This window comes from Genypterus blacodes, unplaced genomic scaffold (assembly GCF_046128005.1).
Source record: "Genypterus blacodes isolate CSIRO-AG114 ecotype Tasmania unplaced genomic scaffold, CSIRO-AGI_Gbla_v1 ptg000156l_1, whole genome shotgun sequence".
Taxonomy (NCBI): Eukaryota; Metazoa; Chordata; class Actinopteri; order Ophidiiformes; family Ophidiidae; genus Genypterus; species Genypterus blacodes.
Window position 1 is genome coordinate 4,144,685 of NW_027466957.1, and position 12,076 is coordinate 4,156,760.

At 43.2% G+C, this 12,076-nt stretch overlaps 1 protein-coding gene across 4 annotated transcripts in view; it reads left to right on the plus strand.

Annotated features, from left to right (window-relative positions):
• The window catches only part of hspg2 (heparan sulfate proteoglycan 2), a 74,740-nt gene that overhangs the window by 16,285 nt on the left and 46,379 nt on the right, over positions 1-12,076 (plus strand). For all 4 annotated transcript variants that reach the window (XM_076166586.1, XM_076166588.1, XM_076166587.1 and 1 more), the window contains exons 2-3: positions 6,946-7,075; positions 7,355-7,417. In XM_076166586.1, the coding sequence (XP_076022701.1) occupies positions 6,946-7,075; positions 7,355-7,417 (193 nt within the window). The remainder of the gene's footprint in view (positions 1-6,945; positions 7,076-7,354; positions 7,418-12,076) is intronic.

A 12,076-nucleotide genomic window follows, 5' to 3' on the forward strand; every position in this document is an offset into this window, starting at 1 on the left:
TCTAGTACATTATGCATTTAAAATATTCATTTTTTTAAGATATATGTATCATAATATATTTAAATTGCGAATAAAAAATAATTATTGAAGTCTTGAATAATAAGAACAATTCACAATAATGTATTTCCTTATATATTCATCTTTACTGTTCAGAATATACATTTATTCTTTAAATTATTTAATTAATGCCATTGTAAAAATGTTAAATCAATCGAAATTCAAATTCTTTAGTAACAAGATTTTATGCATTGATGAAAATGTAGAATAGTGGCTGTTATGTTACAATATTGGCTAATAAACAAACTTCCTATACTGTAGTTTGCTGCTCAAGTTAGTTTTGCACTGTTCCCTCAAACTAGTCCATCTTGCTCCTGAGGTGGTGGTGACATATTGGAGTGTCAGCTATCACTTTTTGGCGCCTCAGATCCCCCCTGCTCCCTCTGAGTTGCTCTCTCGTGGGAAGGAGAGGAGACTCCTTCAATAATACAGTGCCATATTCAAGGCTCTCTTTCTGTTATAAATAAACAGGCCATGCTGGAGCTGCTCTTCAGTCCCAGCACCTCGCCTGTCAGCTGTCGTCTGTGTGGGGGAACAGGAGCTTGCCCCTCCTCAGTCCTCTCTCCTCTCGGCAGGTCACTCTCAGCACGGTTACCGGAAGCATGCACTATTTATAGACGGCATGAAATACCCTGACAGTGTTTATGTTTGATGTGTACATTTCAGGTGAGGAATCGTTTGCTATGTGTATCTGTTCATGGTCAGTTCTGCAAGGACATTTACACTCGATCCTTTCAGAATGTGTCTGTAAAGCTCGTTTGTTGTTGTTTTACTGCTTAAGAGTATGAACCTTATTTGGAATATTTTCCTCACAATAAAAGCACCACCACATTTTAACAGTAAATGTGGACTTTCCCCACACACCACAATCTATGTTAATTGGTTCATTCCTGGCTCAGACATTAGGTTTGATGACTGTGTGCCTCTTGTCTCCAGTGTTTGTCTACGTAAATGTTGTCGTCCATGTGTGTGTGTGTGTGTGTGTGTCTCAATGTGTAAACAAGAGGGTGGTCTCATGCCCTTTGTTCATTGATGGTGGGGTCCCGTAGGAGTACGACACTGAGCAAGCTGCGCTGAGATACTTGGTGGTCTGTTGACGCAGGGTCCTGCCGGGGCCCCTGCTAGGGTGATAATTGAAAAGACAGGACCTTTGAAGGTGTCAGCTGGGTCTTCACGCCTTGAAACTTTGGTTTGGAATGAGTTCATGGTGGATTAACCCACCCACAGTGAAAACTGGGTGTAGTATATCATATAAAACACCCTCAGCTACCTGTAAAGTATATTCCGTTCTACTTTCCCCTTCTTTTATCTATTTCTTCCAGACTTTAAGAATGTCTGGAGGCTGTATCTGAGTCCAAGTCTTGTGATTCTGCTGTCACTGAAGCTGGAAAAAAAGGCCCACCAGGAGTAGCATTTCGTTTGGTGTTAACCCAGGGTGTCTTGTTTCACATCTTACGATCTCTGTTCTCTGTCTGGTCGCTGTGTCGCCAGGCTGTGACCTTTGGCCTAAAATACATTACAGTGACTCAACCCCAGTTTGCATATTGCGCTATTTGGGTCTGATTCAGACCAGGGTGGAGATAGTATATACCTCTGAGAGACCTCTTCTGAAGGTTGCACAACAGAATCTTCAGGCCATTGTTTAAAACTCAAGGTGCTTAAAAACTAAACAACTGTATGTCATTGCTTTTTTTCTTAACGTACCTTGACTGAAGAAGGTATGACACTGATACCTCAGCCTGAAGCCACCTACATTGCTTCCATGTAATTCATCTCACTTTAATTGTAGCTCTGTGGACCTCCTTTCTCTCCCTGTCTCGCTGTACAACCTACACAAGTCCGCACAGGCCTTTATGCTTATTTTGACATGCCTCCCTAAATAGTGAGTGTGGTGGAAAGGGAGAAGAGAGTGTTTGGTTGTGTGGCAGATGCTGATTAGCTGGAGGCACTGCTTGGCACAGAGCACTGACAGTCCTTGAATTTGAAGTTGTACAGTACCTCACATGGAGAACGAAGGGTAGACACGAGAACACAATACACTGTTATATCTTATTGTTTACTTTGTTTCGCCATGTTAAGGCGTGACAGACACGGTTTTCCACCAAGACAATACTTGGGGAGTGTTAGAATTGATTTACATCTGTGTGTGCATTTGTTCTCTAGAGGGACAATCCAAAGAGAGGAAATCCTTAATAACTGCATAATTTACTTTCACACAACCACATTTTATGCATTAAAGCTTTCAGTAAAAAATGTTCTAACATCATTAAGTGACAGCCTAGACTGATTGTTAGTTGATTTGTTGAAGCACAGTTTGACACATTAGCTTTCAGTTCGGGTGCTTCCATCAAAGTCTCTCAGTAGGATCTCGGTGGTTTTTGCCCAATGCTCCATCGGTCAGTCCATACAGTCAACGTAAGGATCCTGTGCATGAATTTCCCCAACTGCCACTCACACTTAAACCCGAAGCACAGTGCATTCTGTCGTGACACTCTGGTATATTCCAAAAGGCATCAAGTGGGTTTGAGAAAGTGCTGCTTCAGAGTGGAATTCCAGTGGGAGAGCAAAGTTATTGTAAAATTCATGGCATGGCCGTTGTAGGAGAGCGAATGAATGACCTGGGGGAAGACGGCTAAACAGGCACTCCAAGCATGTGTTCAAAAATGCAGACTTAACCCTTTGTTTTTACTCCCCCCCCCCCCACACACTCCCTTTCCTCCCCACAACAAGCCTGGTCTTCCAAGGAAATCTGAAGTGTTTATCGCGCCTACTGCATTCGTAATGGAACACTTGGAGGAGACAATCCGTGCGAGTTGTCAAAGTGCATTTGTGTGTTGAATGAAGAGCCTCCCTCCACTTCCTTCCCCGTCCAGTCATTTTGGATTAATCCCCTGTGGAAATGTCAAAGAGCCGCGGAGAGTAGAAGCACCTCACTCACCAGGCCCTTTATCCGGCAGGGGGCCCCGGCAGAGGTTTAGTGTCAGAAGTGGCAGTTTGTCAGTTCACCTAACGCTCCACGTGAGGGTTAAAAACACACAGGCAACTCTATTTTTTCCTGCACTCTTGTTTTTGCAATGTTGAAATGTCAAAAATCCCAAGAGACCTTCCTTCTTTTCCGTACCTGCAAGTCTGGAGCAAAGTGTGGAAAAGTAAAAAACTCCCTCTCTTTCGTTATCCTTTCTGTCATCACTTTTTCATGTACAAAAATCCTTCACATCCTCGAGGGGATATGATCCCAATGCATATTTGGCCTTCATTTTTTATTTTAGTCCTTTAAATCAGAGGGGACTGAAGGACTTTTACTTTGACCAATCCCCCCAATAGCAGCACCCAATGTATACATTTTCATTATATAACACAAGTGTTGTAATGGATATGGTTTCATGCAAGCCTGGTGATCCTCCTGCACAAACTCCCCAGATAGCTGGGGTCAAATAAAGGGAGTGCCTGGGGTTCTGCAGCTCAGGCTTTGTTGGTGCCTGGTAGCGCTTGGTGGGCTCCATCTTTTCAGCCCACAATGCCCACAGAGACGAGGACGTGTGGAGCTTTCATCCACTTAATGCTCTCTGCAGTTTACATTCCATTCCTGTCTAGTACATACTGCTACCTCACGACTAAGCTGATATTGTTTAGTCTTTCAACTGGGACAGATTGAGAAAGGGAGGCTTGTTTGGGAGGGTCAAAGAGGTTGTAATTCATTTTGTGAAAGTTTTCTGAGTGCCTGTGCAGTGCCGGCTCCAAAGGTCACTCAATGGCACTTGAATCAATTCATCGGAGTGAACAAGACAATATTCAGTTTTCATCTCTATGTTTGCCTATCACATGCTCTGATGGCAGCCTTTGGGACAAAAGCAGATGGGTTACATGAGCTCTGGAGATGTTTTAACGGAGAAGCCTTTTAGTTTGCTGTTCAATGGAGTATTTTTACTCCTGACGATACAAGCTTGGTCCAGCTTTGTCTTCGCTGTTACGCGTCAGTTCTGATGTTTCTCACAGATTGTCCTGCAGCTGCATCAGTGTGTTTATTAGAGGAGTGGGCGAAATGATTCCCCCTGAAGAATTCTTCTCACGGTGCTTCTGACAAGCCCTGGCTGTCACAAAGATGTAACCAGGATGGGAATGTTAGCGTGTGGGTGTATGATAGTGTGTATCTGTGTGTGCATGGATTTGTGTGTTAATGCGTGCACGACATTCACACCTATGTCTGTGTATTCAACTGTGGATTTGTACGTAAGATGCACCACTGCAGAAGAGGTGTTTTGCCATTTTTTAATTTTGTAACCGCAGCAGTTAATTCTTTTAACGATCATTTGCCCTTTTTGTCTTTCAAACTAAAAGCTGTACAGGGCTTAGCCTCTCGTCCATTTGTGGGAAACAAACATGCAGATCTGATAGGTTGTTGATGGTCTGTGACTGCTGAGTTCAAATGACTTGGCTCGTGCTGTGAAAACATGTTGAGAAGCCAACACGTTTGGATGTGGAGATGACAGGGTCTTCAGCTGCAGGATTCTCCAACAGCTGATGGTAGCACCATGCTGAAAGCATCTTGGCTCAGTGGTTTCAGGCCTACCAACCTTTTCAGCATGTTCTGTCCCATTGCTTATCAATTGTTCATGGAGCAAAATGCTGCTATTTCCCCTCTGGTGCCGATAAACAACAGCTGGGCAAACTTTAGGCCCCTCTCCAGGCTTCTATGTAGGGTCACCTGCCAGCTGTTATCCATGGATTCTGTTGTTCCTTTCGCTCTATAGCTACTTCTTCTTCAACATTCCTGCAAGGCAAACATTGTGCATTGTGAGCAGAGTAATTCATAAGTAAACAGTAGAATTCCATTTCACCGCAGTGCTGTGTGTTTGCTCTGTGTGTGTGTGTGTGTGTGTGCGCGCGTGCGTTGCATTAGTGAATGGTATTTGTATGCATTTGTGTACATAATGTCATGCCTGCCTTTGCAAGAATATACCTGGTTGCCCAACCTTTCCCACTGAAGATTTTAACAAGTTACCATAGTGCAGTGAGCTACTGACACCTTGTCTTCTGGGTGGGGTGGAGTTCAAAGAATTACAGAGCTGGTCAGGACCTTTATCTTGAGGGAGATACAGCTTTAACTTGGCAGACGTGTCTCAACTCCTTTACTAAGAGTAAAGGTCACATAAGCTATTTTAGCCAGGTTTGCAGTAGCATAGTGCAAAAGCAAATTCATGTGTAGTTCCCAGCTCGCCTTGAGATGAGGTCAGTTTGACACTTTTGGTTTAAGTTCTGGTGCAAATATAGGTGCTTCCATCAAAGCCTACTCACTAGGATTTTTTGCACAGATGGTCCAAATCCAGATCGTGCTATTTTCCTAGGGAATGGGAAGCAGGAGATGACCAACGGTTGGCTGTTTGGCTCTACTAAAAAGAATTTAGTTAGTCAGCAGTTTCTTTTGAGAATGACCCAGGATTGTTGTTTTAATGGTGGTCAGGAGGGGGAGAGAGGATTTGGGGGATAGATGTGGATATTTATTAGCTGGAGCCATTTAAATGGGAAACTGCCGTGATGGAGTTGGTTGGTGATAGGAACTGTCATGCTATGCCAGCTGGAAATGCCAGGAGAGGCAAGCTGCCACCATATTATCTAAACATCTAGCTGGATTTGAACACATGGTGGAATGCTGAGACAGTGAGCGCAGAGGGGTGGGCTCCATTTGGGTGAATGGATGTGGGCAGGGGTGCTGGGTGTGAGTGTGTCTTATCAAGATGATCAGATACGAGAGCGGTCAGCTAAGCTTTCTGTTTCCTCAATCAGTGACGCTTACATACGCCCAATACCCAAGCAAAATGCAATTAAGAGGCGTAAAAGTAAACATGACATGGCGGAATTGCAACAGACTCTGATTAGGGCATTTACAAGTCTGTTTAAACCATTTTGTAATCTCTAAATTTAGGTCAGTTTGTTAGAGCACACACTTCAATTTGTTTCAGCTGGATTCAGTGCATCTACATTCTGACAGAGTGTGGATCGGCCCATTGGGTGAACTGAAGATGCACTTTGGTCTTTTCATTCATGTGACTCAAGTGTGGTGGTCAGGGATTAGAGAATTAGAGAATCCTTTTGATGTCTTCACACACCATCAGACCTGGCCTGTCATTGCGTTACTCTCCTTGAGTAAATTAAGCAAAACACTGCTGTTACTCACACTGAGGAGTGTGTGTGCTGAGGGTTTCTATCACTCACAATGGGAAGGTGACATCATTCAGTTAAAACCTTACTTTGTTATTCACATTGTATGTGAGTTGATAATTACCATCTGATCTTTAAGCAACCTGTCCTCTCAGGTGCTGCATGCAAGGTGTTGTCATTGCTGCCGGAGGTGACCAAATATTTCCGTGATAGACTCCTTCCTGATCCCAGCATGTAAAGGCAGCCAGTTGTAAAGGACTAGTTGTGGTATGCTGAATGTTTTACCCTAGAGGGATGGAGTTTAAAGCGTACTTAAACAGATTTGTGTCATCCAGTCATTCGGATGTGAACGTCAGCTGCTTTTGGGATTGTGTGCTGTGTGAATGTATACTTGTATTCATATGTGGATTATTGCAGTCAGCTGTGAATATCTGTAGCCAACCTCTGTGGTGTCGAAATAGAGCTACACAGAAAAGCACATAAAGATTTCTGTGGCCAATTGCTCTGAGTCCACTGCATACAGTATCCCTTAAGTAGTGATGTCATGAACTTTTATTTGTGCATCTGAGAGATAATCAATTTTCTTTAAGTAAACACATCACAATGCACCGTTTCCTGTCCCAACTTTTGATTTCCTTTACCCTACCAGGGCCTCCCCACACTGTGTGTAACCTTGTTCTCCAGCAACTTCAACCTCCCTAAATCTGTATTCCTGTGTGTTTGCTGCAGGTGACCCAGGCCTCCAAGGTATGGGGTGAGGTCCCTCTCCCTGAAGATTTGGAGGCAGAGAAAAAGGTCCAGACGTCTCACAGCTTACTGGATGACGATGAAGACTTTGCTGCTGATGAGGCATCTGGAGGTGGGCTTGGTAGAGGCGGGATCGTCACAAACCACAGCAGCAGCTGTGCTTGATTCATGGGAAAAATGGTTTTCATTATGCATTACTTATACTGTTAACCCATGCCAAAACTGTGTAAAATGACAGAATGCATTAAATGACGCTCTAGGGTGCATAACCCGTTCTGTATTTCAGATTTACTTTTCACAGTTATGTAAGTGAAGTGTGCATTTTTCCCCCCTGGCCTTGAAACTGTACAATAACCATAGTTTTACAGTATCTGCGTGTTTCTGTCTCCAGATCTACCCAGTGGAGAGGATGATGGCAGCACACCATGGCCTCCTACAGTCTCAGGGAGCACAAGTAAGGGAGCAGTAAATCTTGTGAATTTCGCAATTTTTTGCCTCACATTTTGTTGATATGTGGAAGATTACATGAGCCTCCGAAGCATTTTTATCTGTGAATCTGCCACCATTTGCACGTGTGGTTGTGTGCGTGCATGTGTAAATGCAAGCGGAGCCTCGTGTCAGCCTGAATGATGAGGCCTCCACTTTCTGCTACACCCTCGCTTCTCTCCTTGCCAGCACAGCGCCTGGTCATAACACAGAGTTCCAGCTTTGTCTCTGGGACATAAACATATCTGCCCCTTCTTCATCCTTTTTAACATTCACAGGGCGAGAGCACAATGAAGCACATGAAAGGATGATAAAAGCGCCAGCAGATATGACGCCACACCGGTGTTTTGCATTCCATTCATCATGGCGCTGTGTACAGCCACCTTGTGTTTGCAGACTTCAAAAACATTCAGTGTGGAGGACACCACCATTTTATGTATACTTTATTCCCACTGTATGTAAGCTATTGACATGAGGAGATCAAATGTCCTCTTTTTAGTTCATTGTTACATTGCTCATAGGCAGGGGAAAGGTTATAGATGTAGCTGGAAAAACAAAATCTAGATTTGCCATCATACTAGTCAGCGAATTAGAAACAGTCCCATCAATTAAATGATACTTTTAAATGATCATTTATCTCCATGCTACTTGACCTTATTTACCACCGTGTAAAAAGAATATCAAATGGTAAAACTTTATTTTGATAATTGAATGCTGATAATTTGATAATTTGATAATTTAATGCTGACAATCAATGTTCAACAACATCACACAGCTTTGCAAATTAGTTTGGTACATCTGGTCCAAGCCCTGATTATATCCTAAGTAAACCATATCCAACAACAAGATAACAACGTTTGGATCATTATCAAAGCGGTTGAAGTTTAACCCCTGACAGTGCAGAGGCTTCCCCCTTCCTACTAGTTTAAGGCCAGTTGGTTGTGGCCGCTCCTTTTTACGTTTGTCCTTGGTTCCAGACTCTGAGAACTTGTCAGGTTAGTGGAGCCGATTACGTCATGGCAGAATAATTGTTTTGGTAGCAGCATTGCGAGCTGACATCAGAGCTGGGGCATACAGTGTAGCATGTGCCTTGCTCACAGAAATAGCACAGCCGCGAGGACTTACTGGATTTGGACTGAAGCTTTGAACAGAGTCGCATATTACATGTGTTTATGGGTGGCAGCGTGTGATCATGACAAATCTGTCGCGGAAGGGTTAACTGACTGTTGAAGGCTACTTAGTCAGTATTGATAAACTGAACTGTTCAAACCGTTTATGTATGAAATTGTATTTTACTGGTAAACTGAATAACATTGCAGACCATTGCAGGAGCATCTAACCTGCTGCAACAACTGTGTGTGTGTATTTCAAATGCGAGTCCTGAAGGAAGATTTGGTACCTTGACCTTTAGTTTGGAGTTTGTTTGGCAGATACAAACATGTAGGAGGAAAGTCAGCTTGTACTTAGATGGGAAATATATTGCGTTAATGTCCTCACATTTTGAAGTGAGCCTACAAAACGCCCTGTTATTTTAGTTTATTGCCTCTGTTGCTATAAAGTTCAAGGCGTTTTTACATGCGTGAACACGAATGCTACTTTAATGTGGCTTTGAAAAGGGAGTATGCGATTAAGCTGTGCTTTCTCTGATACGTTGTCTTATCTCTCATTATCCATTTGAATTGGGCTCAAGACATCTGTGTTGATCAGACGAGGCCGGCTGTTTCCATATATAGATGTGATCATGACAGCAGCGGGAAGGAAATGTGGTTTCCTGTGCCGGATTCTGAATGCTGTGCCGAGTGTCTCCGTCTCTGTCCAGGCGGCTCACCCCAGCCTCTGCCTTCCTTCCCTCTCCACCACTGTAAAGCACGAGACCTAGGTGCCACAGTTGCACCCATTATGCCCTGTATCCTGTTGTGTTTCTCTTTGTCATTGGTTTAGGAACTCTCATTTCCCTCTGTCTCAGACGAGTACACTGAAAAACATCTGGAGGCGCAAATGTCTGGGAGATGAGGCTATTTTGAACCTCTTTGTCTATTGTTGTGTTTTTTTCCATCTCATAATCATCTGCAGTTTTCTCCAGTACTATGAAGGTTGTGTCCCATGTCCTTCTAACCTCTCGTCTTGACCTCTGCCTTCAGAGCCCCAAAGAGATTTCTGGGAGACAAAATCCAGCTTATCTCTCATCTCACAGGCTCCATTATGGACATTCCAAGTGTGCCAAGAATATTGGCCACTTTGTTTAGAAACCAAAGAAACTTTGGCTACCAAGCACTCAGTAATGACGATGTGGTTTGTGAGGGGTTGCTGAGGTCAAGTTCTTTCTAACTTTGGATTTAAAACACTGTAGCCTATCTGTAGCCTGCTTCAGTCAGTTCCAGACTTAAACAGTATTCAGCGTAGTTGGTCAAAAGCTGAGCTCAATGTTTGGATTGTAATTGTTATTTGGATTTAATATTATTACTGTTTATACATAAAGTGTATTCAGCATATAGTGTCATACACAACCTTAAGCTAAGCTGCCTTTGCTTGACACTTTCATTTGAGAAGAAGCAGAATTTGTCACGTACTTTGAGGAAAAGATGAGCAAAGACACGATTTCTGTGTTTAGTCTTCAGGGAGGTTCTTCATCCGTTGGGATTTTAGCAGAGAATGAGACTCTGTCAGGCCTTGGTAGTTTCTGTGTGCGTTATTTTTTCCCCTCTACTCAACAGCAAGGCGGACCGTGCAGAAGTCTGTAGCCAATACTAATGAAGTAAGAGGAACCCTCCCAGAAGTGAACTGAACTTATGAATACTAAATGTATAAATTTTTTTGGGGTAAACGTTATGATGAGGGGTAGTGTTACATAGCCTGACTTTACAACTATACAGTCATTTGTGTGCAAAACTGAGAAAGTAATACAACATTTCGGTGTCAAGTGATTGGCCTTGATGTTGAATCTGGGAAGAAGGAAAAATGAAGACTTCCTGTTGTTGTTTTCTGAAAAGAATCTAGTTTTTCTATTCTATCATATCGAGTATTTTGCGTCATTGCATAAGACTAAGTGCCACTGTTTATCACTTAAGCCACAATCTAAATTGGCAGCTAGACCGGGCCACCCACTCAGTATTTCTGCCTTTTTAATAGGTTGAGCAGTATGTGGTGTGTGTGTGTGTGTGTGTGTCAGATATAGGGTGCCCCTTGGATAGCTACGCTGGGGCAGAGGGACAAGTGCTGGCAGCTGCAGTTATTTTGGTTAGGTCTTTGTTGTTTCACTGCCGGGGCCCTGAAGATGGTACGGCACAAACTCAACAGTATCCCCCCCCGTATTGAGGGACAAAGATTCAGATTCGCAGCGATGAAGCTGACAGAACAGGCTTGCCGGAACACCTTAGACACGCTTGGTTTAACCTTTGTCAGATTGTTTGTTAGTCATTGATGATATGAACCTGCAACCTCCATTTACAATTTATTGTCAGTGTCGACGTATTCAAGTCATTCAGTGAGGACATTGTTCTGAAAAACGACTCTGCTGTTGAACGATCTTTGTCACTAACTTGAGCTTTATTCCCCGAGGGCCACAATGCTGCTCTCTGTTGTACAAAATAACAAATGTGTTGCCTTGGAGAACGGGCTTTAGGAAATAGATGTTCAGGGTCTCATTGAATGAGAAAGTGTGCTGCCGCTCCCTGAACAACCTCTTTTTTTCTGACAGCGTTGCCAAGGACAAGAGTGTAACTGATATGCGTGTTTATTTTGATGACCTCCGTGATACGTTATCTTGCAATAGATGGGAAGATAGCGAGATGGACAAAATATAGAGTTTGTTGTATTCCAAAACAGTTACTTGTATTGGAGCTTGTGAGTGGGATTAGTGGCTGTGTATTCCATTGTCCGATAGTTCCCCTCAGATCTGAGAGTTTATTTGGATAAAGCTTCACAATTGGGATGTATCTTCCTGGCTACTCACCAGAGAGGCGAGTAGTCACTTCCTGAGATTTCTACTCTTGGATAATACTTTGATGTATACAGACATGTGGCAAATGAAAGGAACATAAATTGTTTTAGGAAGCTGGCAGAAATGCTGGAACACTGTTTGGCTCTGGAAACCTAGTGGGGGTGGGGGTCTAGGTGGGACATTGTTCCAAAGGATAATCCCTCATTTGTCAGTTTGATGATGGTGGGTCAAAGTGCTGTCTAACACATCAGTCCATAATCTCCCTTTAGGGTTCGAATCGATCAAGATCACTGCGTTTTCATTCAACACTTTCATTTCGCCCGTACATACTGAAGGCAGCACCAACTTTGACCCTCGCGCTGTCATGCCTATGTCCCGGAATGATAGATCAGAGATCTCTTACAGGGAGTTCCTTGTTTCGGTCAGTGATCAAGGCCACATGAAAGAGTGCAGAATAAAGGTCTTTACCCCCTTTCTCTACGGCCCTCACTCCCATGGCATTTTGACTCAGACAAGGATCACAACATATCTGAAGCCTTTGAAGTTGCGGATGCTTCATTAGCACTAATTAGTTTGGGTCACTATTCTAGAGAGACTTCAGTTGTTTGGGGCAGGGTTAGTTTTCTATATTGGTGTCTTCCTGACCACAATTTGTAGGCCTCAAATTGATTTTAAGGCTGCAGTTCT